General features: G+C 50.0%; 1 protein-coding gene across 18 annotated transcripts in view; it reads left to right on the top strand.

The window, feature by feature from the left end:
• The window catches only part of RBFOX3 (RNA binding fox-1 homolog 3), a 463,533-nt gene extending 437,250 nt beyond the window's left edge, over nucleotides 1-26,283 (top strand). For 13 of the 18 annotated variants that reach the window (XM_053291963.1, XM_053291962.1, XM_053291957.1 and 10 more), the window contains 7 exons: nucleotides 695-755; nucleotides 1,212-1,265; nucleotides 1,730-1,862; nucleotides 3,247-3,286; nucleotides 4,561-4,625; nucleotides 22,196-22,331; nucleotides 23,552-24,822. In XM_053291963.1, the coding sequence (XP_053147938.1) occupies nucleotides 695-755; nucleotides 1,212-1,265; nucleotides 1,730-1,862; nucleotides 3,247-3,286; nucleotides 4,561-4,625; nucleotides 22,196-22,331; nucleotides 23,552-23,596 (534 nt within the window). In that variant the 3' untranslated portion in view covers nucleotides 23,597-24,822. The other 5 variants (XM_053291952.1, XM_053291966.1, XM_053291951.1 and 2 more) reach the window with 3 other exon arrangements.
• Nucleotides 26,284-27,027: the final 744 nt, after the last annotated feature.

Raw genomic sequence — 27,027 nt, 5'->3', positions numbered from 1 at the left:
ATGTCTTGGTTTGGTCCCGGGAGAGCTGGCAACCCTTCTTGGTCCCACTGGGCTATGAGGTGCTGTGCCATGTAAGGTGCTCCCTCACTACTTAGCCCTTGGGAAATCAGGACTGTGGGAAAGACAGATAGAGCTGCCTTGGCCCAGGTCTCTTCTTTTGCTGGAGCTCCTGCCCTTTTGCGCTGGGCCTGGTTTCTGGCATTCTCTCTCACATGGCACTGCATAGCCTGTCCAGAAGATGGTCCTTCCACTGTGCATGCAGCCTGGGCAGGATCCTGCATGTTAACTGTGAATGTGACACTGGGAATGGGGAGGTAGGGAGTTTCAGGATTATATCCCTTTCCAAGTGCCAAAATCACAGCCAGCTGCAATTTTCCACTCATGTCTGAAGTCCATCCACTCAGAGAGGATGCAGGCCAGGACACTTTATGAAGAGAAGGAATCCTTCATTTAGGAAATCAGGGAGCAGTGGGTCAGAATTTCAGGCACTGCCAGACCTAGCACTGTAGGCAAAATGTCTCCTAAAATGATTACCAGTCCATGCCATATGGGGAATCTGATCCAAATCCTGAATGGCATTTATGAATCCTGAAACTTTCCTCGAGTCTCCCATCCCAGACCCCCTCCCAGAAAGAGGGGTGACATTGGGGTTCCAGACTTCCAGTAACTCACTTCCTCTGCTCTTTATCTGCAGGTCAACAATGCGACAGCACGGGTAATGACAAACAAGAAGGTGGCCAATCCCTACACAAATGGTAATGGAGTGGGCGTGGCAGGAGGGTGACTGAGCTAGGCCAGAGTTAGTCATTTTTGAAAGTCTGGCAGGCCCCTTTTCATATGTTTGCTGTCCCCGAAGCCACCATGTCTGGGGTTGCAGCTGGGGTTTTGGAAGGTCTCAAGAAGTGCAAAACATCTCCTGGGGTAGGTTGGGGTGCGGGGGAGAGGTCTAGCTTTGTAGAACATCTCAGGGAGCCCAGATGACAAAATGGTCACTCAGCCTGCTAAAGAAATGGACCGTCAATCCCTTAGGCTCCATCTCCCATGTGCCTGACACTCTGTCTCACCAAGCACAGAGACTCGGATATCCTTTGGCCCAGCTTTTCAGGTTGCCATCCCTCCCTTTGGCAGCAGACAGGCCTGGGGATGTGGTGGGTACAGGGCAGGTATGGCTTGAGATGATGCTTTCATGACTCCTTGCTCTTTTCCCCCAGGCTGGAAACTGAACCCTGTGGTGGGCACCGTCTATGGCCCTGAGTTCTATGCAGGTAATGTCTGGATCAGGCCAGGCCCTCAGGCAAGAGTTGTCCTTAGGAACTTGCCAAGACCACTGAGTCTCATGGCAGAACCTACTTCTTGCTTGCTCCTAACATGTAACCATCCACTGCTGCCAAGCAAGAAATCAGGAAGAGGGGGTTGGTGGATGCAGTGGAACTTCAGGAAACCAAAACTGAGGCATAGTGATGTTTTGGAGAGATACTGCACACCTCTTCTTGTGGGAGTATTGAGGATGGAAAGATTATTAAAGGATTAGCATGTGGAGAAGAAGGGTGAGGAGAAGGTGCCTGTGTTGGCTTGCTGGCCCATGAGAGTCTGTCTAAGAAAAGAGAGGGGCAAGCTCTTTGCTCCCTCTGTGGAGCAACTCCTGTCTGGCATGGAGGGATGGATAGGCATTGATCAGCATTTGGGGTTATTCTGGGGGTGCTCATGGAAGTTTCTTTCTTTGCTGCAGTAACAGGTTTCCCTTACCCAGCCACTGGAACAGCAGTAGCGTACCGAGGGGCACACTTACGGGGGCGGGGGCGTACAGTCTACAACACGTTCCGGGCAGCTCCCCCACCTCCACCCATCCCCACTTATGGAGCGTGAGTATCTGGCAGCACGTGGGCACTTGGAGGGGGGCGGGGCACAGGGGGACTTGTGGGAGTTGAGGCAGGATAGGCCACCTCGACCGAATCATATGTTAAGGGGCTTCATCCATTTCCCCCACTGGGTCTCAATAGCAAGCCTTACGTGAACATTCCACAATTATCCCAGCTGTGGACACTGAAGCCCTAGTGCTGGCATTTATTAGATGCTGTGTTCACCCAGAAGCCCTAAAAAGATCCCTTTTCTAAGGTGGGCCTGTGTGATCAGGATATCTGGCCATATTGTCTGGCTACCGTATATGTCAAATGGATTCTGGAAAGCCTGAGGTGCATGGGGGCCATCAGTAGGAAAAGGATAATCTGTTCAGTAGCCAGCCAAGAACACGCAGGAGTCCTCAAACCTCTCACTCTCTACCTCAGATTTCACCCTGGTCCAGTCAAGAGTTGCTTCACGCTTTGCAATTTTTCCACCTGGATATTAACTCCATCCAGGGAAATATGAATTTGCTGTCATGTGCAGACTGAGAGCTTGGGTGGGAGGGATTAATGCCATACATATACTGAGAGTTACCAGATTGATTGAAGTGGGTGTGGCTGCCAAGATCAATGTACTTGCAGCACACAAGAGACTCATGTTGCACTTCACGCATCATGATTGACTCCCAGCTGGGAAAGCATGCTTGCTAAGCATGGAATTATTATTATTTTTCCCCAACAAGAAACCTCCGGTTCCATGCCCAACATAAATTATGCAAGCCAATTACATTTATGCAGATGTACTTTGCACGAAATACTCAATTTGCAGGCTCAAGTCTGAAATGAATTATTTTATGTTTTGCTCAATGTAGCTTTTGGGGGGGCAGGGAACTGTACAGAGGCAGCAAGAGTAGTATATGGGTAAGTGGGGGTGGCTGAGGATGTACAGAGGCAGGAACACAGGCATAAAGACCATGTGGAAGGGAGCAGTTAGCCAGGGAGGGCACAGAAGCTCCACCCCTTACAGACAGTGTTTGCAGCCTTGAGGGTTAAAAACGTGCTGCTTCAAAGAAGATTCAAATGAGCGTTCATGTGAATGCTCAGGCATATGGAGTGTCTCTGACTCTGCCCAGATTCTCCCGAGAGCATCTGCTCCTCCTTGGTCATCCCACTTGCCTGTCAGGCAGATCACCCCATCCAGCTTGATGACTGGCACATTTGCATCTCTCCCGCTGTCTAGGCAGAGAAAGGCAATTAACAGCACTGAAACCCAGAGTCACAGAGGTCCATTTGGTGCCAGGGCTTGGGCTAGCCTTTGAAACAAATTTGCAGTCACATGGAAAGGCCTTCAAAGTGCTTTGCACAGCTATAAGTCACGGTTGCCTTTTTCTCATTTCCTTTGCAGAGTGGTTTACCAGGACGGGTTCTACGGTGCTGAAATTTATGTAAGTGCAGCCTTTTGATTTGCTCTTTGAGTTCCTTGTTTGTTTCGTTTCCAGCCCAAGCTGCAATAACCCAGCAGCTGGTTCTCCCTCTCCTTGCTCTCGCTGCCACCACTCTCTCACACACAGTGGCCCTCCCTGGTGAACTGAGATGTGCCCTTCCTTACTGGGAGGGTATTTCCTATCAGCCAGATCCAGGTGCTTGCCGCATTGACAGCAGATAAGCAGGTGAAGGTCTTGCCGAGTCGGTGCTGGAAATGGGGTAGTGTTTAGAAGGAGCGCAAAGGAAGGATATTGTGCCCAATCCCAGAATTGAGAGCTCAAGCTGGAAGAGCAGCAGATTTCTCTTATTTTGTCACTTCTGAGACTGTGTTGCCTTCCATGTGGTATTTGTACTGTTCTCCATTGTGGTGTCTCCCACAACGCAAAGAGCTTTAGAAACTGAAGAAATACCTAAGATAAACTTCCCTGCACCTGCCGCCTTAAGTGGCGCAGCGGGGAAATGTTTGACTAACAAGCAGAAGGTTGCCGGTTCGAATCCCCTCTGGTATGTTCCCCAGACTATGGGAAACATCTATATCAGGCAGCAGCGATATAGGAAGATGCTGAAAGGCATCATCTCATACTGCACGGGAGGTGACAATGGTAAACCCCTCCTGTATTCTACCAAAAGAAAACCACAGGGCTCTGTGGGCACCAGGAGTTGAAATCAACTTGACTGCACACTTTACCTTTAAGCTTCCCTGCATACATACTGGGGGAGAACCAATGTGAAAGAGCACTCCAGGAACATCAGGAGATGACAGAACGGTGGACGTGGGAGCGGGGCTTGGACTGTGCGGGTGTGATGTGCCAGCAGCTTTGTCTTCTATATCTGCTCCCCAAGAGGGCAGGATTTATTTTCTGGTCCGGTGTCAGCATGCTGTATTACACCGGCATTTTCCCTCCATATTTAAAGTGCTCTGGGCAATATTTCAGGCACACTCTGACGGATTTATCAGAGGCGACATCTCGTTAACACCGCCACCCGCCAGGGAGGTGACATTCTCTCCTCAGCATGTTTAATTTCTGCAGGTTAATGTTAGCAAGACCCCCAGGGAATGCTAATGAGACTGGTGTTGGGCGAGTCTTGAGGGTGGGTACATGCTTCCCTCCTGGGCTTGGTGTGCCCAGTTTCTCGATTAAGAACTGGCCTCGTGGCATAGAAACCCCCTTCCTTAACTGCCAGGGTAGGCAGGTCCTTTGCCCTAATGTTTTGTCTCCCCTGTTTGCTCCAGGGGGGTTATGCAGCCTACAGATATGCCCAGCCTGCAGCAGCAGCAGCAGCAGCTTACAGTGACAGGTAAGCAGCCTTATGTGTAGAGAACATCATTTTTGCCGAATGAGGTACTGATCTTGCAGTTTGTGACCTGCTCCCCATCTAATAGATCAACCATATTCCTGGAGACAAGGATTAGGAATAGAGCCATCATATTGATATAAATGTAGAATAATAATAATAATAATAATAATAATAATAATAATAGCGCCCTGGGTGCAGTTCCAAAAGACCTTGAAGAGCACCTCAACACCATAGGGGCCACAGAAATCACCATCAGCCAGTTACAAAAAGCAGCTTTACTGGGAACAGCCTATATCTGCAACGATATCTATAACAACAACATTGACAATAAAATTCAGCCATCCTAGGTCCTTGGGAAGGACTCGATGTCTGGATAAAACAAACCAGTCAATAACACCTGTCTGACTGTGTGTAAACAAGAAATAATAATAATAATGGGCAATCCTGACAAGACACTTCAGGGCATGAGGAAGGTGGATTGACATTGTTTTCTGCAATTAGTGTGTGGCACTTCCCAGCTCCTCCACATCTGTTTTTGCATGCAAGGATGCTGTGGGCTCCATTCTCCGGAGAGCATCTGGGATGACCCCTGCTGTTACTACATTCCTACTCCAATTCTGCCCTCTAATCCTTCACAAGAACAAATAATCTTTCTCCTTTTGCACCCATTGGAAGCAGTATGTTTTGGGGCTGATTGATGTACCTGGTTTCATATTGCTATGGAGAGGAGAGCTGGTCTTGTGGCAGCAAGCATGACTTGTCCCCATAGCTAAGCAGGGTCTGCCCTGGTTGTATATGAAAGGGAGAGTAGAATTGTAAGCACTGTAAAATATTCCCCTTAGGGGCTGGAACCACTCTGGGAAGAGCAGAAGGTTCCAAGTTCCCACCCTGGCTTCTCCAGGATAGGGCTGAGAGAGATTCCTGCCTGCAACCTTGGAAAAGCCAATGCCAGCCTATGTAGACAATACTGAGCTAGATGAACCTATGGTCTAACTCAGTATATGGCAGCTTCCTATGTTCCAGGATGTGGAAGATTACCAAATTCCCTGGGACTTTTACACACAGCAGACTTTACTGCAAGTTTACTGGGAGGCTTTACTGAAAACTTGACATTGTCCCCCCAAACCGATGCAAATAGTGGATTTTTTTTACCCCGAATATAAACCAGGCTACACTTTAACATGCAGTGAAAAACCTGAATTGTGTGTGAACTGCTCCCCGATAACTCACAGGGACTTCGGGGTAAATCTGGCCAATATGTGATCGCATCCCCTCCATTCCGGAGGAGATGTGGGCTAAAGGGCTTTAAAAACACAATGTGAAAAACTTCCTGGGGCTGCAGTCTGTAGATTGCCTCTCTTGCAGTGCAAAGTTATGTTATAGCAAGCCAGCTGCCTTAACCCTTCACATTTATCTCATGCTCCAGATCTCAGCAATTTAAAAAAACTCCTGGCCGATGGTATTATTTGAAAGCTGGAAAAAAATACAGTTTATCTGGTTATTTAATCATGTAGGATCACTCTCACATGTAGGATTCCTCTCACCTTTACTATCAATGGCTACCAGTCTGGCCACTTCCAGCCTCAGAGGCAAGATGCCGCTAAATACCAGTTGCAGGGGAGCAACAGCAGGAGAGGGGGCAAAACCCTCACCCCCTGCTGGTGGGCTTCTTGGAGGCATCTGGTGGGCCACTATATGAAACCGGATGCTGGACTAGATGGGCCTTGGGCCTGATCCAGGAGGGCTGTTCTCATGTTCTTTACTAACTTTTTCTCTTTTAGCATCTTATTAGACTCCTCACATGAGCATTAGTTAATTTTGTTATTAGTAAGGAAAATATATGTGAGGATCACCCCTCTGTTGAGAATTGTGTTTGGACTAAAATGCAGGCATCTTTCAATCAAATTCATGAACTGGCGTATGAAGAGGCTATTGTAGCACAGTGTGTAAGGAAATGAACCTTGAGCTAAGGGTTCAGATCTCATCTCGGCCACAAACCGTTAACCCCCACCCCACGTCTGCAATATTAGGATAACAGAACTGGCCTACCATACACAGCTGTTTAATAGTTATTAAGATAATAGTTGTGAAGTTGTTTGAACACTTAGGGAAAACACAGTATAAATACAAAGTATTCTTCTTATAAACCCCTCTGAGCTTTTGCTACTTAAGACTTAAGCTATTGAATATTGAGCCTTAAGTTAGACCAACGTTCTAAAAGAAGAATGGAGTTCTAAGAGCCTCAGAAATGCAGCTCTTTGTTCTCCCCTCTCTCTCAAAATCCTCTTATAATTTTCTCCTCTTGGTTCGTATGATCCAATATTGACAAAGGATCTGCTCCAATCCTGCACCCCGCTTTATTTCACTAGTTTCCAAATGCAGCCAGAAATCTCTTCAATCTCAGTTTCCATATACCAAAATCAGTTCTCATCAGCTTGTCCCCTTCGCCATCCATTTACTACATTGCCACACAATCTGATTTCTCCCTCTGTCTCTGAATATGTTCTGTGTTAGAAACCCTCACAGAGCTCACCAAGTGTGCCACATGCAGAAGCCAGAGTTTGGACGCCTGCCTCTGCCCACCACCACCCTCCGCTCTTAGGTTGCCGAGGCTTTTGTGCCCTTTGCTCTGAGTGAGAAGCTGAATACCTGAGAAGAACCATCCTCTCTACTTGCACTTCTCCATCTTGCATTCCTTCCCAAATGGGAAATAGTTCAGCAGCCAGCCCAGTTTTAAAGGAGCAGTTGGTTTGCGGAAAACTGAACTTCACTCATGTTAGTGATTGTGCTCAGACATGCATGTTCTTCCCTACTCTTCAAGTGCAAGGGAAAGTAAGAATATCAATAATAATAATAATAATAATAATAATAATAATAATAATAATAATAAAAAAAGGTGAGAGCTAAATAATAATAAATAATGTGAGAGCTATGCCAGAGGTCCAACCATACTGGACAGGTCTCACCAGAGGAGCCAGACAAAGAGTGCCTCTCCCATCAACAATATGGTGAGACGTAACTTTAATAAATCTATACTGGATCGGTCGTTGCCCGAGTCAACAAGGACCGCATCAGGTGCTGGAGTCCCTGGACATCTGGTGGCAAGTGGGCTACAGGATTCAGGATCTTCAGTTGAGCAACCAGGGCTGGAGACGGCAGGGTTACTGGAAGAAATGTAGCTTAACTGGAAAAAATATACGAAAAATGCCAACAAGGAAATAATGATCTGCTATTACAAGTCTAGTCCAACTAGAAGAGGTTATTTAAAAAGAATGTACCAGATTTAGAAAGAGAAGCATCCAGATACAGAAATAACAGAACAAAGGCTAGCAGACCAGAGAAGATTCATAATAAGAAATAAAGTATTCACAGAAGTTGAGCTGGAAGAACTTCAAAGAGCAGCACAGGCTCAAGATATGGAAGAATTACCACCAACTGAAGAAGTTGCTCAGGCGCAGGTGGAGGAGGTGTTGGAAATAGAGGCTGCCACTGTTGCTGAACTGTTTCAAAATCAAAACCAGGCAACCTCCCCTTTGCCTTCACCTCAAAAACCTGAATGCCATCTAACAGAAAAGCAACAAGAACTAAAGCAAAAAATAACTGAGCTCATGAACCAAACAACCACCAGGATTCGACTTCCTGCTCTAAAAACAGTTGCTAAAAAACAACTTGTTCAAGCATTAAAAGATGTCAATGCTGCACTTGCAGAAATAACAACCAATAATTTGCAAGAAACAAACCAACTAATGTACAGTGCAGCAACAATAACAACACAAGAGCTCGGATATAAGATCAGTGGACCTGCTAAAAAAGAAAGTAGTACATCACCTAAATGGAAGATTTGATTAGAAAATAAAATCTCCAGGCTTAGATCGGATGCTAGTAAATTGAAAGATATGAAAGACAAAAAACTGAAGAATGAAAACACCAAACAGTATCTGATCCAAAAATACGATCTAGATTCAAGGAAAATAGAGGAGTCCTGGAAATAATAAAGCAGCAAATAATAGCAGTGTCAAAGAAGATTAGCCGATACGAAGCTAAAATTACACAACACGGGCAGAATCTCCAATTCCAGTCGAATCAGATACATTTCTACCAAAGCACAGAAGGAGAAACTGCAAGAAACGTAGAAACACCAAATAAAGAAGAAACAGTGCAATTCTGGGGGAAATTATGGGACAGTCCAATAGATTATAATAAAAAAGCAGGCTGGGTGAAAGAGGTCGAAAAATGTAACCAACAAATGCAAGATCTAATAATAACACCAGAATTAATAAGTGAAAGAGCAAAGAAAATTAAAAATTGGACTGCACTAGGCAACGATGAACTGTATGGTTTTTGGCTTAAACACCTAACAAGCCTCCATAAACAACTATCAAAACAGTTCAATCACATTTTGCAAGGAGGTGATATTGAACAATGGCTAACAACTGGCAAAACTCATCTCATAATGAAAGACCCAGCAAAAGGTGCAGTTCCAAGTAATTATAGACTGATAACCTGCCTGCCAACCATGTTCAAATTATTAACTGGAATAATAGCAGATGAAGTCATGCAACACTTATTAACTAATAAGCAGCTTCCAGTTGAACAGAAAGGAAATCGCCCAAACACCAGAGGTACAAAAGACCAGCTGCTGATTGACAAAATGATTCTAGAAAATTGCAAGAGAAGAAAAACAAATCTAAGTGTTGCATGGATTGACTACAAGAAAGCCTTCAATTCATTGCCTCACACATGGATACTAAAATGTTTAGAAACAACTGGTGTCAGCAAAAACATTCAGATATTTATTTAAAAAGCAATGAGCATGTGGAGTACACAGTTAACAATCAATGGCGAGACACTTGGACAGGTTAGCATTAGAAGAGGCATTTTCCAAGGGGACTCACTATCCCCTCTGTTGTTTGTAATCGCCATGACTCCACTTTCATAAATACTAAACAGAACAGGCCTTGGATAACAAACATCTAAAACATCAAGTCAAATAAACCATCTGCTGTACATGGATGATCTGAAGTTGTATGGAAAGTCCCAGTCAGAAATCGAATCACTGCTAAACACTGTCCGTATATTCAGTAGCGATATAGCAATGGAGTTTGGACTAGACAAGTGTGCTGCATTAATAATGAACAGAGGAAAAATAAGAAAAACAGAAGGAATAGAACTGCCCAATGGAAGCAACATCAAGAACCTGGAAGAGAAAGAACATTACAAATACTTGGGCATTCTCCAGGCTGATAACATTGCACACACTGAAGTTAAAAGAAAAAATGGAAGTGAATACATCAGGAGAGTTAGAAAAACCCTAAAGTCCAAACTCAATGGCGGGAACACCATACAAGCCATAAACACCTGGGCTATACCTGTTATCAGATACACTGCAGGAATAATAAACTGGACCCAGGCAGAGCTAGAGACGCTAGATCGTAAGACCAGGAAAATCATGACCATCAATCATGCTCTGCACCCCCGCAGTGATGTGGATAGGCTATAACACCCTCGCAGCTCAGGTGGAAGAGGAAAGCTGCAAGTCCTCTTGCAGAGGAGGAGGAAAAAAGAGGAGGAAAAAAGAGGCCTTGAAGAATATATCAAGGACAGTGAAGAAGATGCACTTCAAATGGTCAATAACGAGAAACTATTCAACACCAATGAAACCAAGCAGGCCTACAAGAAAGAACAAGTCAAGAACCGAGCAGAAAAATGGAGAAATAAGCCCCTGCATGGTCAATATTTGCACAATATAAGTGGAAAATCAGACATCACCAAGACCTGGCAATGGCTTGAATGGCAACTTGAAGAAAGAAACAGAGGATTTAATACCAGCTGCACAAGAACAGGCACTAAGGGACAAATGCAATAAGAGCAAAAGTCGAAAAATCAACCACAAACAGCAAGTGCCGTCTTTGTAAAGAAGCAGATGAAACAGTGGACCACCTAATCAGCTGTTGTAAAAAGATGGCACAGACTGACTACAAACAAAGGCATGACAAGGTAGCAGGGATGATACACTGGAACATCTGCAAAAAATACAAGCTACCTGTAGCCAAGAATTGGTGGGACCATAAAATGGAAAAAGTGGTAGAAAATGAAGATGCAAAAATATTATGGGACTTCCGACTACAAACAGACAAACATCTGCCACACAATACACCAGATATCACTGTAGCCGAGAAGAAAGAAAAACAAGTCAAAATAATTGACATAGTAATACCAGGGGATAGCAGAATAGAAGAAAAAGAAATAGAAAAAAATCACCAAATACAAAGATCTACAAATTGAAATTGAAAGACTGTGGCAGAAAAAGATCAAAATAATCCCAGTGGTAACTGGCGCCCTGGGTGCAGTTCCAAAAGACCTTGAAGAGCACCTCAACACCATAGGGGCCACAGAAATTACCATCAGCCAATTACAAAAAGCAACTTTACTGGGAACAGCCTATATTCCGCAACGATATCTATAATAACAGCAACAACATTGATAATAAAATTCAGCCATCCCAGGTCCTTGGGAAGGACTCGATGTCTGGATAAAACAAACCAGTCAATAACACCTGTCTGACTGTGTAAACAACAACAACAACAACAATAATAATAATAATATACATTTTCTAGATGAAGTTTGGAAATAAATGGGATCATAGAGTTGTTGAATTTTAGAGCTGGAAGGAACCTGGAGGTCTTCTCATCCATCTGCTTGCTCAGTGCAGGAGTCTGCTGCAGCATCCCTGGCAAATGGATGTCCTGCCTCTGTTTTGAAAACCTCTAGAGAAGGAGAAATCACCATTGCATGAAGCAAGTCTGTTCCACTGCTGAACAGCTCTTTCAGTCAGGAAATTCTTGCGAATGTCTAGCCTGAATCTGCATCCTGATCATTGCAACCTATGGGTTTTAGTCCTGCAACAAAGAACAAGTCTGCTCCTGCTAGAATGTGACAGCCCTTCAGATATTTGAAGGCAGTTATCAGATTTTCCTGTAGTCTTCTCATCTTTGGGCTAAACATAGCCATCTCTTTTAACTATTCCTCATCAGATTTGATTTCCAGACTCCTCGCCATCTTTGTTGCCTTCCTCTGAACCCATTCTAGTTTGTCATTGTCCTTCTGAACATATGATGCCCAAAACTGAACACAGTGGCCAACATCCTAACCAACAAAGCGCCAGTGTTCCATGAGATGTGCCAGTGCTGCATATGAGGAACACAGGAAGCTGTCATATACTGTGTCAGACCATAGGTCTATCTAGCTCAGTATTGTCTTCACAGACTGGCAGCGGCTTCTCTAAGGTTGCAGGCAGGGATCTCTCTCAGTCCTATCTTGGAGATGCCAGGGAAGGAACTTGGAACCTTCTTCTCTTCCCAGAATGGCTCCATCCCCTAAGGGAAATATTTTACAGTGCTCACACTTCTAGTCTCCTATTCATATGTAACCTGGGTGGACCCTGCTTAGCTAGGGGGACAAGTCATGCTTGCTACCACAAGACCAGCTCTCCTCTCCTGACAAATGCAGCACTAAAGCTTATGCAGGGGAGGCAGCACATTTTGACTACTCCCTGCCTGCAGGAAGCCCTGTGTCACTCAGCTCTTCCTCCATTATGCATTTGTGCACCCAGAGGCATAACTGGGGAAAACGGCGCCCAGGGCAAGCTCTGCCCCTGAAATTGCGCCCCCCCGCCCGCCCCGCCCCCCACATACCTGCGCCCTGGCCGGTGAGCGCGGCAGTGATGGCAGATTGCGCAGCAGCGGCGGGCGGTGGTGGATCATGTGCCCCTGGGATGGCTTGTGGCGACGTGGGAGTGAGCGCGGCGGTGGCGGGCAGCGGCGGATCGCACGGCGGCAGCGGGAGTGAGCGCGGCAGTGGCGGGCGGTGGCGGATCGTGCGGCGGTGGTGGACGGCGGCGGATTGTGTGCCCCTGGGATGGCTTGTGGCGGTGTGGGAGTGAGCGCTGCAGTGACGGGCGGTGGCAGATCGCGCAGCGGTGGCGGGCGGCAGCGGGGGGAGTGAGCGCGGCGGTGGCGGGCGGCGGCGGATCGCCAAGTGCAGAGTGATGCCGAGGCCTGCCGCCTGGCCCGGCATTGCTTCCCAACTGCACAGGCGCGCGCCTGTGCAGTTGGGAAGCGACGCCGGGCCAGGCGGCAGGCCTCGGCGTCGCTCTGCACTCGGCGATCCACCGCCGCGTTCACTCCCACGCCGCCACAAGCCATGGGGCACACGATCCGCCACTGCCCGCCACCGCCATGCGATCCGGGGGGGATCAGGGGGGATCGTGGCACTTTTTGGCGCCCCCCACGTGACCCACCAAAGTGGCGCCCAGGGCACGTGCCCTGCCTGCCCCCCCCCCCACCCTATAGTTACGCGTCTGTGTGCACCTCAGGCTAGAGGATGTTGTACAAAATCAAGATTTGGTCCTGGTTCTGCCCAACAGCTGAACTAGGCTTATGGCAAATTTGCACCTTTCTTTTTGCTTACTACTGAATAATAGCAGATTTTAACCTTCTTGTGATTTGAACCCTTCTCCCCTTCATCTCCACCTGCACTCGGCCCTCATGAACTGCAGCATTTTTTCTCTGTTTTGGAATGGAAAGGTTTAGTCTTCTCTGTTGGGCCTCTTGGAGATGATGAGAAACCATAAATAACATTATCAGATTGTCCCTCATCTCTTGGTGAAATGACAAGGTTTCTATTTTGCTGGATTTCAACATGGAGAAGACACATCTTTTAGTTAGGAAGAATGGCTTGTCCCCAGACCCCGGCCCAAGAAGACTCGAAGACATTTATGGGTGAAAGGGCCACAACTTTATTAATAATAACAAACCAAACATGGCGGACTGGGACACCAGGTGATTAATCACCCTAGGAGAACAGTGCGGGCCCCTAGGCGCGGACTAGGACTCTAACGTCCTACCCTTCGCCTTACTGGGCGACACACCCTGGCTCAGGAAACAGGCAGGTACGCCCCGCCTAATTCCTTCAAAGCCAACCACCCCCTTTAAAAGAGGGGATCTGGATACTTCAGGGCCTTCACCCACCCCGGACCGCACAGCCCAAAGGTTGGTGAAGTCCTGAAGCAGGTTTCATGGCAATCGATTCTCCCCGTGCCACACAGGCTACAAAGGAGCAACTGACCAATCCACCTTTAAATATCCAAGGGTGCTCACCGATATTCTATTCCCTCGACTTACCCCTCAGCCCGCACTGTTACTGCCACACAGGGAGGTTAGCCATTGCTTGACCTCCCTGCCCCATAACCCTCCAAAAATTCAGCAAGCCCCCTCTGGATGTTACCCAAATACAAGTCACAGCCAAGCTCCGAAAGGTGAACGCCATCAGGGCGAAACAACTCTGGGAAGCGAGCAGCCAAACCCAGCTGCTTAACCACTCTCCCACCAGCTGCTTCCACAAGCTTCCCAATTGCAGCCGAGGCTTTCCGCCGGGCTTTTTCAATACCTAGCCCATACTGGACTCCCCGCCACACCCTGCGTTGGAGCCAATTGACCCAGAGTATATGAACCCCAGGCATCCATTCCCGCAGGACTGCTAAATCGGAGGAGGCTTGCTGAACTATAGAGAGGCCAGTCCGCCTGCCTAAGTCGTTTTCGCCCAAATGAAGGATGAGCACATTGGGCGTGGGAAAACTAACTAAATGGTTCCGAATGGTGGGAAGCAGCTGACTCCACAGCATACCCCGCATACCCAACCAATACACCGAGGCCCTCCTTCCGAATCCCAATTGAGTGCCCCAGTGGGAGGTGCTGGTCAGCTTGAAGGCCCAGAAGACCAGCGAATGGCCACACACCAGGACCTGGACTGGAGCCGCTGCTCCACCAGCACCTGCCAAGAAAGACAAGATATCAATGGCAGTAGCCGCTGCCCGCTTTCAACACACATAGCGGCAGACCACCGTGGACTTCCAACGCCCTATCCTTTGGACAACGTCCTCTCACAAGCCCATGCGAGTGGCGGTGGTGGCCGCCCCGATCCAAAAGGAATGTAAAGTAAGACCCTCCAGTGGGACCCCAGCTGCTTTCAAGGCCTTCCGAATGACTGCTAGGAATTGGTACTGTGTCAGAGGGGCCTGATCCTTGTGCACAAACAACAAGCACCTCCCAGGGGAGGGCCCAGACTCCACGTAACGCTGCAAGGCAGTCACTGGACAAGCAGAGGGCTAGTAGCCGCTGCCAAACGAATAACCTGTCCCCTGCCCCGTTGGTCCGTTTTGGAACGGCGGAGGAACAACCGGGCTGCCCCCTCCTCAAAGGACAGATTAGAGAAACGCAAGCAGCAGTCCCTGGGAGAGCCCTTGCTACGCGGGAACAACTCCCCGGGACGGAAGGCACCGAAGAAGGCGACTAATATTGCCGCATGGAAGAGGGAGGCCTCCCAGGGGCTCACACAACAGCCCGCCAAATGACCCAGCAGGGTGGCCACCAACTCTAGCGTAAACGGGTGCCTACTGTCGCCCCCTACAGGACCCCCTCTAGCCCAGCCCTCCAGCATGCGCCGAACCCGGGGGTCGGTGGAAGAATCCCCAACCCCCCTGATCTGGGCTTCAAAAGCCAATGCAGCCAGATAGCCCCCTAAGGTAGATGCGGCGCGCCCGGCTCTGTGTAAGAGCACCAGGAACTGCTGCAGATGACCAACCGGTACCGGCCAAACCTCTGCCAAACCTTCTGCCCTCCGAAAAAGGGAAAAAGCCTCAATCTTAGCTGTGTAGCTTGCCCTGGTGCTGGGCGCCAAGGACGCCGCTATGGCCTGCTGGGCTTCCACCTGCCAAGATGCCACAGAAAGGCTGGCATGGGGTGCAGTGCTGCCTCGGGTGCTAACTCTCTGAACCTGTTTACCTGGAAACGAGACAGGGCGTCAGCTATATCATTCCGTATCCCCAGCACATGGCGGGACTGGAACAAGATGTTAGCCCTAAGGCACTGTAATACCAGGGCCCGTACCAGCCCCATAACCCTCCGGGAATGGGAAGTTTGAGTGTTGATAACCTGGACCACTGCCTGGTTATCACACCAAAACCTAACTGAAGAGTTAGAGAACTCCTCGGCCCAGATGTGCACTGCAACCACTATGGGAAAGAGCTCAAGGAATGTCAAGTCCCTGACAACCCCTTGGGCAACCCAGTCTACGGGCCAACGGGCTGCACACCAGCGGCCCCTAAAGTAGACCCCGAACCGGGCCCCGCCAACAGCATCTGAATTGACCTGCAAATCCGCCTCCATGAGCTGCTCGCTTCTCCAAAAAGCAACCCCGTTAAAACCTAGCAAAAAGGACTCCCAGAGTGCCAAGTCAGCCCGAACTCCCTCAGTAATCTGAACCCTGTGATGGGGAGCCCGAAGGCCCACCGTTAAGTCACAAAGCCGCCTGAAGAAAGCCCGCCCAGGAGCCACTACCCTGCAGGTGAAGTTAAGGTGCCCCGCTACCGCCTGCAATTCCTTCAACGTAGCCTTACGGGCACACCCCAGGGCCCTAACCAGGTCCAGAAGGACCTCTAGCTTTGCCTGTGGCAACCAAGAACAACCAGCCACCGTATCTAGCTCGATCCCCAGGAAGGAGAGCCGAGTGGCAGGCCCTTCAGTCTTGTCCTTGGCCAGAGGAACTCCAAGCTGCTCCGCCAGCTCCATAAAGGAGCGCAACAAGTGGTGGCATTCCTCTGAATTGCCCCTCCCAACAAAAAGAAAATCATCTAAGTAATGAGCGGTGGATACTAGGCCCGCCCTCCACCGTACAGCCCATTCCAGAAATGTACTGAAGGCCTCGAAGGCCGCGCAAGAAATAAAGTAGCCCATTGGCAAAGCCCGATCGAAATAGAATTGTCCTGCAAAGGCAAAACCCAGCAGCTCAAAATCATTCGGGTGAACGGGCAGCAGGAGCAAGGCGGACTCAATATCACACTTGGCTAAGAGAGCCCCTATTCCCTTGTTTCTGACTACCCTAACCGCTTCATCAAAGGACGTGTATCGCACTGAACACAAAGTGTCGGGGATGCCGTCATTTACAGACGACCCCTTGGGGTGCGAAAGATGGTGAATTAAACGAAATTCACCTGGAACCTTCTTAGGCACCACCCTGAGGGGTGACACCCGCAAACCGGGAAAAGGGGGGCTGCCAAACGGCCCCATTACTCTACCTGCCGCGACTTCCTTATTGATTTTCTTGAGCACCACCGCCTCCTTTCCTACAACGGATGTAAGGTTGTGGGACCTAAGCCACCCCCGTCGGGAGTAGGAAGGGATCCTAAACCCCTCCCTGAAACCATAAAACAGATATGCTGCAGCGGACCTATCGGGGTAGTCCACCAGTAGGTACTCTAGTACATTAAGCTTGATGGGGCTGGGCCCCTTTACCCACAGGGGGTGGGGGAGGGCCACCCTTTCTACTGGTACCTGGCCAGAATTTAGAGCCGGGACTCCCAAACCTTGCTCTGGGGCAAGAGGCACTGGGGTGCTTTGCCCCGCAGAGCCCGCAGGAATGTTTAAAGCAGCAAGGGGATCTGGAACACTTGCCATTATTGTTATTATATTCCCAGCAGACCAAGTGGGGTTGAACTCACTGTTGGCCCGCCCCCAAAGCATGCGAAGCCCCCGACGGTCTGGAAAGCAGATGTCCACTATTGGACCTATCCCCTTCAACCGGGCAGGCCGGGGACATGATGACCAGCCACAACTCCTGAAGGGGGGCATCCCATGGCAAAGAGGGGTCTAGCGCTGCCCACATGCGGAAACTCTCATCGTAGCGGATCCAGGAGGAGCCCACAAAGTCAGAGACCACCCTATGGATAATATCCATGTATTTAAGCAGGGCTGGGCCTCAGGCCGGTTGAGCCTGCACTATGACCCCCATGTAAATCGTGAAGCCGGACAACCAATTGTTCCAGGTCTTCTCGACCGGTTTGTGCTTGGTCGCTTCATGTTCCTTACAGGATTCGCCCTCCTTGTGTTTGACCTCAGGCTCCCTGAACAATAGGCTGAATATATCGACATACTCCCCCTTGAGTATTTTCTCGCTAGTAGCCGGGAGCAAGTGATCACCTAGAGGAAGCCCCATGCCACCATAGGGGGCATGATGAGCAGAGGGCAATATGCCCCTAGGGTAGAAGCCCGCCTGTCCCCCCGTGTTAACAGTCGGGCTGGGAACAGTCCCAGAAGGCAGAGCCATTGGACCGGAAGCGGGCCTATTGCCCAGCCACACCTGTTCCACCGTCCCCTGCAAACCCGCTGTGACCACCGGAAAGGGCAAGGGAAAACCCAAGCCCCATGGTTGTGTGTAGGGGTACCAGTACTAGGCCGGTCCCCAGCCCCCCATGGCAGGCATCGGCCAGGGAACAGCAGGCCACTGGCCGGTGCCTCCGGGAGGTGTCGGTGCTGCAGGCTCACCCAGGGCCAAAGGAAAGGCTGGGTCCGAAGGAGGCTGGTCCACTGGCAAAGCAGGCTGGGGAACCAAGGGAGAAGGTAGGACTGGAACCGGATCAGCAGGTGATGAAGGTGGCGGCACTGCAGGTGAAGGCTGCCCAGGGACCGGACCACTGGGCAGCGGTGCATCTGGATGACCTGGCTCCACTGGAGGAATTGGGCCGACAGGGGCCCCGCCTTTTTCAAGCACTTCCAACCTGCTAGAAAGAGATTTTAACAACTGGGTCCTGGCAGATCCCCGAGTCCGGCGGGGAACCTTGGGTGGCGGTACAACCCCCCCCCCCACCAGACGGGATAGCACCCTTATCTGAAGGAACAGCCTTAGCCTTTTCCAGGGCCTCCATCCTATTGATCAGGCCCCTGATAAGCACCATTTCATCATCTTCCTCATCCGAGGAAGACGGTGGGTGGGGGGGCAGGCCGCTTAGGCTGCCGAATGGGCCGCCCCCCCTTCTTTTCCTTAGCTTTCCTGGGCATCTGGGCCCAGCTAGCACTCAGACAAGGGAAAACCCACCAAGAGTACGGGGGGGGGACACGAACCCCCTAGCCAAGCCCAACGCAAAGAAACCCCCACAGCCCTGGGAAGCCAAAAAGACGAACTGCAAAGTGAGCGAGGACAGAAACCCCACCCACACAAAAAAGGCCTGTTACTCGGGCAAGCAACCCAGCCCACCGCAACTAAAGCAGCCCGTGCCAGCTAGCCCCCAGGCCCTTAAAAGGACCACCAGTCCTGCACGCCCAAAAAAACCCAGCTAGGGCCACCACCCCACAGCCCCAGCTGGTGTAGATAGCCCAAAGAAAAGGAGGGGAAGGGGGGGAGTCGCAAACCGGGAGGGCTAAAGCCCCACCAAGCCAGCCGAGACCACAACAGAGGCCACCCGGGGGGGGGGGGATGAACAAACCAAAGGGCTAAAGCCCTCAACTGCCGAGGCCGAGCCCGAAAGGAAGGCCGGAACGCCGAGCACCCCTCCGAGGCCGGGACACTGCCGCCGAAGCCTCTGTCCGCGAGGAAGGCCCCACTGCCTAGCACCGCTCCGCGGCGGGGACACTGCCACAGCCGCTGCCGAAGGCCCTGCTGAGGCCGCCGCCTGGAGACCCCACGGCGACCCGAAGGCTTCACCGAATACCGGCCTCGCCCGCTATCGGACGCACCCACCCCACTCGCTGGAAAGTGAAGGAGCTCGTGAACTGAGCTCCTTCCTCTGTGATCGCCAGAACGAATCTGAGCACTTGGGGCATGGATCGGCCGATTGCGGCCGAGACCACGCCCTCTATTCCGAAGGGGCCAATCGGCCCGCTTCTTAGGCCTCGTGCGGAGCAGGGCTGGGACAAACTCCCTCCCCTCCGCACGAGGCCAAGAGGAGGGGGATTCTCCCATGACCCACATCAGTCTCTGGGCCCACAGTGATACAGCAGTTGCTTTCCTGTGACTTTGTCCCACACAGGAACAAATTTAGAAGGTGGGCATCACCTGTTTAGAAAGTGAGCATCATGTGGTGAGACCAATCACACAGATCCTCTCCACCCAGCTGTCAACTAGGCAGAAGGGAGGGCAAGGATAGAATGGGAAAGACCCCTGTGATTAGCCCCAGCCACAAGGTAATAGGCTTTAAAACATTCCTGCAGCAGTATGGGATGAAGCTACAGCAAGCAGCTCCTGCACCACTGCAGTAATGTATAAAGGCCCCATTGTTGAGGTTGATTGAACCCAATTGTGACAGTCAAATGGAACGAATGAACAGCTTGATCTGGGTTTGCCTTGCATCTCTTGCATGTTGGTTTAGAATACCCCCTCAGGTTTTAAAAACTTTCTCCTTCATAATAAACGACTCTTCTACAATTCCGACTCATCTGAAATGCAAGTATCAAGCACCCTATTGCAGTCATTGAACGCAGTCCAGCATGGGGGCAAATCTCCCTGGCTAGCTGTGTCAGTCTCTTATTTTGCAAAGACCCTCTTTTTTTTCCTTTTTTTTTTTTGTCTTTTTGCTTTTCATTTTCCTTTGGATTTTGACTGCTTTCTATTATGTTCTGAAACAGCAGTCCCTCTTGTTTCCCCGTTCACTGAAAGTGTAAATATTTAATGAAAACTCACTCATTTTTAGATTCTTTAAAAACTAATTTTCAAGCCCAGGGCATCAAGTTCCTTTAGAGAGAATTGTCAAGTAATATGATAGAAAATCCTGTGAAATAAAGGCCACATTTCTGTGAGACATGGAGGATTTAGAAGTTGTCATTGAAGAGGCAGTTCTTTATGCAGAGCGCGCGCTCTCTTTCTCTCTCTTTCTCTTTATATAAAACATATATAATATATTTATTTTGCATAGACATGAAATTTTAATGTTATGTACTCCCCACCCCACCACCTTTTCACTGAAGTGACCATGAGGGCCACTTTGTAAAAGAAATTCCAATGCAGTATAGATAATGGTACATGTTCAAGGGTCAAATGGTTTTTAGGTTCTTGTTAATGCCGTTGATGTACCTGATGATTTAACAGTCTCACTCAAGATAGAAATTAGCCTTTATCTAACTTTCTGTTGACTAGCCACCTAATGGCACAGTGGGAAATGACTTGCCTAGCAAGCATGAGGTTGCCTGTTCGAATCCCCGCTGCTACCTATATCGGGCAGCAGTGATATAGAGAGATGCTCAAAGGCATCATCTCATACTGATAATGGTAAACCCCTCCTGTATTCTACCAAAGACAACCACAGGGCTCTATGGGCACCAGGAGTCAACACCAGCTTGACGGCACACACTACCTTTACCTTTAACTTTCTTTTGATTAGTTAACTCAATAGTAGAGCACATGCTTTGCACCCATGAAGGTCCCAGGTTCAATTCCTGGCATCTCTGGTTAAAAGATCTGGAAAAGACCTCTTCCTGAGGCTGGAACTACATAGCCAGGTTGCATTTCCAAACCTGAAGTGCTGATTCTCCCATTGGTACGAAAGAAACTGCCTTATACCGAGTCAGACCATTGGTCCATCGAGCTCAGTATTGTCTGCGCTGACTGGCAGCAGCTCTCCAGGGCTTCAGGCAGGAATCTTTCCCAGTCCTACCTGCAGGTGGTGCCAGAGATTGAACCCAGGACCTTCTCTGGGCAAAGCAGATGCTCTACTACTGAGCTATGGCCCCACGCCCAAAGTTACTGCTTCTTTCATCCCTCTAGCAGGAATCAAACTGGCTACCTAAGGATTCAAAGGGACCAGATAAAACAGTGAGAGCCACCAAGATGCCTCTCCTGCAAAGCAGTGACAGGAGGAGACAACTTGCAAGTGGCAAGCTGTGAGTTGGAGGAAGGATGCTTAACCCTTCCCGCACCTGCCACTTCCCCGCAACTGGGCCTCTACTCCCTTTCTTCCATGCAAAAATCTTCTCCCCTGCCAAATGCCATTTTGCAGCAGAGATGCAATGCCTAGGATTTGGCAACACTTCTTGGCCATATAGTGTCATTCCAGTGTAGTGTCACTGAAGCTGGAATAAATACTTGGCTAGACAGACCAATGCCCTGTTTCCATACAAAGACAGCTCTCCATATTCAAAAATCCATCCATTGTCATCTGAGACAAGCAGTTCAGGAAATGGGCTGTCTGGCTTTGACCAGTTCATCCTGAATGTAGATGTAAAGCCCCTTTAGTTTTTGTTCTTTTTGCCACTGTTTATTCAAGGGTAGTTTCAAATTCTTTTCAGATTTTGTGTTTCTCCCCTCAGATTTTAGACGCTTTTCCTTCCCAGCACAAATGTAGAATAATCACAAATATTGAACGTTTATGATGTCTGACGTCTTTCTTTTTAGTGACCAAGTTCCTGAATGCTAGCCATTAATTCCTTCCCTTGCACCCTCTGAAAACTTTCAGGGAAATTGCACTCAGGCAAAATGGAGCAAGAAAGTGGGGTAGGAAGGCGGGTCTAGTTTCCACATTGCTCACAAATCTTGCTATTTTAAGGGTTTCTGAAGCTTGAAATTGTTTTTATGGCTGTGGAGGAAACTGAAAACTTGACTATATGACTATATGAGCTTAGAAAAGAATCCTGCAGTTTTTGTCGTGTGTGTGTGTGTGTGTGTGTGTGTGTGTGTGTGCGCGCGCGCGCGTGCGCTTTGAAGCTTATGATGTCTGGGGCCTGATTCATGATTTTTTGAACATTTAGGGTTGGCAACTCTGCGATCCCCCAGTTTCTAACGCTGCCCCCTGTGTTCGCTCCTAGTTACGGCAGAGTTTATGCAGCTGCAGATCCTTACCACCACACCATTGGCCCTGCTGCCACTTACAGCATCGGCACTATGGTAAGAGCCACTCCTTCCTCCTCCTTGCATGTGTGCTGTCTGGGAAGCATGCCTGCTTGGGTTCGGGTCAGCCATGTAGGGAAAAGGGTGGTGTTGGTTTGCCTCTGGGAGCGCCTACACTCACACCTCAGCTGCAGTTCTGCTGTCAGGTGCCAGAGAGGAAGAAAACCTAGGGAGTGAGGGAAAGCAAATCCCAAGAGGAAAAAAGCACGCGCGCACAGAGCCTGGCGAAGAGCCTGCAGCTGCCCTCACAGGCAGCGGAAGCACATGCGCGCGCGCACACACTTGCTGACACTCATGGCTGTTCCCAAGCTTTCTGGTCTCTGTAGCCTGCCTTGAAGTGGTTGCTTCCTAGAAACTGGAGGCCTGCCCTGCTCTGCAGAATGTCACCTGGAGCAAGTAGCAGCTTGTTTAGGTGGAAGTGACAGTTTGCTCAGCTCAGGAACCATTTTTCAAGGAGCAGGAGAATTCTTAGGTAGAGAATGTGTGTGGTGTGGGGGGGGAGGATTGTGTGCACATGTGCGTGTGTGTGTGTGTGCACACAGGTGTACAACCCAGTGCTTTCTCCCATCCTTCCCAAACGTGCACACACTGCCACACCCAGTTCTTGCCATGATGCCTCCTTATAATCAGCTTAATATACAGCATCAAAGAGGAGAAACATCCAAGCCTCTTTCAATAATATTGGTCTCTTGCAAATTCTTCCCAGAGCATCTTCTGACTGGTGCCCACTCATTAGCCCTTCCCCTGGTGTCAGTGCCTTCCTGTTGATAAAAATGGCCTGTAGCAGTCATCCCACAGCCTTTCAAAACTGAATTCAGTTGTCAGCCTTTTGGGGGTGGGTGGGATGAGGCTGTGGGGAAAGATCGGCTGGAATTGGGGGAAACCAAGGCTTAGGTGCAAGCCTTCTTTTCCCTTAGTCCTGGAATGGTCCTTAAGATACAGCTAGACACCTGCTTCAAAGGCTGTGCTTTCCTAAGCAGCTGCAAAGGCACTAGCCATCTAGCATTACCTGGACTTCCTGTGAGTCCAGGCCCAAAGCAGCATTGCATGCTGGGAATTGAATCCACCCACCCACCACCTGGCCATCACCACAAAACAAGACCTTTGCCAGCCTGGGGGTCCTGAGAGACCACCGTATTGGCTGAAATAACAGGGCAGGGATGGGCTGTGCCTCTCCTTTATACTGATTGGCTTTTTCTCCGTCTTTGATGTTGCAGGCTAGTCTATACCGAGGAGGGTACAGCCGCTTCACTCCCTACTAGCAAGACAGACCCAGCCCCTCCTCACAGTAGTAACACTGACTGCTCCTTAGAAACCAAACCAAAATCAAATGGACATGGGCCCCTGCCCTGTGCTGCTGGCCCTCGGCAGCCTAAACCACATATTTCTTTACCTCAAGCCGCCTCTCACGCCTCACATCCCACCTGTCTCTGATGGTGTACAGCCAAGTGTGTTTCCTTTTGCCCAGCAACCAGCCAGGGGGTTGGGACAGGTGCCTGCTTTCACCAGACAAAACCACCAGCAAGCAGAACCTCAAGGAAAGACTCCAGCCTCCCCAGAGCCCGCCCCGCTCCCGGGCTTTCCCATCACTCCCAGTCCTAGGAGTCCCTGGAACTCAAGATAGACCCACTAAGGCATAGGCTACATTGTTGCACTGGTGTTGAGGTCTCACACATCTAAGGGAGAGGACATAATTAAAAGAACTCAGGATTTTATCCCTCTCTGATGGAAATTGCCCATTCCATTCTCCTCCCTCACACTCATTTAGGAGTAGCAGAGTTGCTAGAGCTAGATGGGTCCAAGGCAGCTCCAGAATACTAAGATACACAGGCTCTGACCCTTCCCTTATTATCCTGCTTTAGTGTGCTCAGTTTCCAAGTAACTGCAGAGAGGATCTTGCTTCTTTCATCTTTCCAAGCTCCTCCCTCCCCAATAGTGCTATCTTGGGGAGGGATGGGGTGGGGTTGAACCACCAAGCTGACCTTGGTAGGGGCTGGAGAGCATCCTGGATCCCCTGGGATTGCTGAGAATGTACGGTGGGTGGGGCCGAAGAGAGGCCCTACAGGGTCGTCTCTCTACAGGTAGCAAGTAGTCTGATCATCTTATGAAGGAGCTGGTTGGGAACAGCCCTAGGTGGGCTGAATGATCCCAGCTCCTTCTGTCAGGACCAAGATGTAGGAGCGGGGGACTTCCCCCTCATGGACTTATGGAGCAAGACTGGCAGAGGGATCCCTGCAGAAGGGACATCGATGGGGAGGGCACGTGTGCCGAGACAGGCCATGGTGAAGAGTTTGGGGAACAAGGATTCTGGGGAACAAGGGCTAGTGCCCCCGTTTTCCTGTTCGGCCATTTTAGACCAGGACGCACCAGAGAGCACAAAGCCTTTCCCCGATGCCTGCTTCACCACTCTCCCCCCCCCACCCTATCCGCCCCCCCACAGGCGACTGCCTGCAGGTTGCTCCATGGAACGTTCTGCCTTTGTTTTCTGTTGTAGTGAAACCTTCAGCTGTTTCCTTCTGGGACCAGGAAGGGCACAAACATTTTTTAAAAAAGCAAAGCAACAAAACAATTACAAATCTAACGAGCCAAGCGACCGAGTGAAAGCCCCCTTCTGTTCACACATGCGCCCCAAGCGACAGGTCATCCGGAGCGCAAGCACCGACCAACCAACTGGACGGATGGACGGCAGCCACCCACAGACTCTGCAAAGCTGTCCACACCCGGAGACCCGGGCCCTGCTCCCCCACTGCAGACCACGGGGCCAGGAGGGGCAGGCACTGACACAGACTGGACTCTGCAGGCCCCAGGCCACCACGTCTTCCTTCCAGCCCTCATCAAGAACAACTGCGGCCGTCCTCTACTGCAGGAAGATGCCACGAGTGCACTGGCAGGGCTCGCGCTCTCTGCTTCTCGCTTCCCGGAACCTCCCAATGCTTTTTGTGCTTTGCTGGCTCATCCATTTGTCAAGTTGGCAAGACCTTGGATTCCCCGGCAGGGCCAAGCCAGGGGCTTTGGGATGTGACCACCCTGTCCCCGTGGATGGGAATCCGGTTTTAGAGGGGGGTTTTCTTTGACAAGATTGCACTTTCCCCTCCTCCTGAGGATCCCGGCTCCCACCAGTCCCATAGGAGTCAAACTCCGTCTCCCTCCCCACCCCCGCTTCCCTTCCTTGGGGTAGGCCCGGCTGCTCCCCCTTGGCTCATCGAGCCAAGAGGATCTGAGATCACCCCTGCCTCGCCCATGAACCCCAGCTCTACCCAGAACCTTCAGCCCTGCTTTCAAGAGCCAAGAGATGCCACACACACACACACACACACACCCCAATGCCACCCAGGAGCCAGAGTGCCTGGGGCAAGCACATGGGCTGGGTGGCCAAGCTGATGGGAGAGCACAGCCCCCTAGTCGTGGCAGGGAAGGAGGCAGGCTCGTGTACCAAGACACTAGGAGAAAGGACTGTTTGCTCGACAAGCTGAGCAAAGGTCTGCTAGCCCCAGAGCGTGCTGGTGAAACGGGACCCCACCCCACCCATTCATCAGTTTCCTCCCTGCTACAGTCTTAGTGGGAAGAGTGCATGTCCTATGGCCCGCTTCTTATCCCATCCCGGAGCCAGATGGACTCAGGGCCTCCCACCCCGCCATGCCCCTGACCCCACCTTGGCTTATTCATCTCATGAAACCTCACTTTCTATTCAGCATTAAAGCTCCTGACACGCCAGCAAACCAGATGATCCTCCTTTTCTATTCCCGTTGTATATAGCCCCCTCTTTTCCCGCCCACCCCTTGTATAAAGCTCCTCCCATTTGCTGCCCTAGCTCCCCCCCCCTTGGGAGCATCGGCCACCCGCCCCATTCTGTATGCTTCTAAGGTGTGACCATTCAAATAAACAGTACTATTATTAATATTATTTATTGATTATTATTAAGATTATTAATAAAGGTTTCTTTCTTCAACCAGGCCGGCTCAAGAGTTTGACTGGGGTGGAGACTAAGCACTGTAAACGGTTCAGTTGAGAAGGTGTCTGGGCAAGTTCTCCACAGCTGAAACGTGGCAGGGTGTGCATGGCTTTTAAACATACCTGCTCCTGGCTGCCACATGCAAGCCAAATTGCTTCCCTCCAGGAAGAAGCTGGGTGGGAGGCAAGCCCAAGCATTTTGTTGTGGGAACTGCAAAAGGGCTATAGGTTAGGACAGAGGGGCAGGGCGGGGAACTGAGCAGGACTCATATACAGAGGCTGGAGGAAGCCCCATAGTAACAAAGGACTGAGTCCTGGTCTGCCATGTACTCTTGGTTAAAGGCAGTCAAGTATTTGGGAACAGCTTTACACTGTGGGGGCTAACTAATAACCTATAAGTGATGTTACCTCCCAGATCAGGCATATACTGCACGCCTGATGACCCACCAAACTAAGTGCAGACCACTCGCCCTCTACAGTATTTTGCCCCCTGCTCTGGGATTGCAAACAAAGGGAAGTTGTCAAGCACCCAGCCGGGCAAGGCACCCAGTGGGTGGGTCCCATTAGACTTGGTCAGGCACAAGTTTTGCTGATGGCCACATTACATTATCCCACACAGCAGTGGCTGTTTTACACACACACACACACACACACACACACACACACACACACACACACGGTGTTTCATAACTTTCTGAGGGTTTAAACCTGCTGCGAGTAATTCTGTTACACTATTCTGTAC

This window comes from Hemicordylus capensis, chromosome 2 (assembly GCF_027244095.1).
Source record: "Hemicordylus capensis ecotype Gifberg chromosome 2, rHemCap1.1.pri, whole genome shotgun sequence".
Lineage (NCBI taxonomy): Eukaryota > Metazoa > Chordata > Lepidosauria > Squamata > Cordylidae > Hemicordylus > Hemicordylus capensis.
The sequence above is the reverse complement of the archived record's forward strand: the minus strand, read 5'-3'. Positions and strand labels throughout refer to the sequence as shown.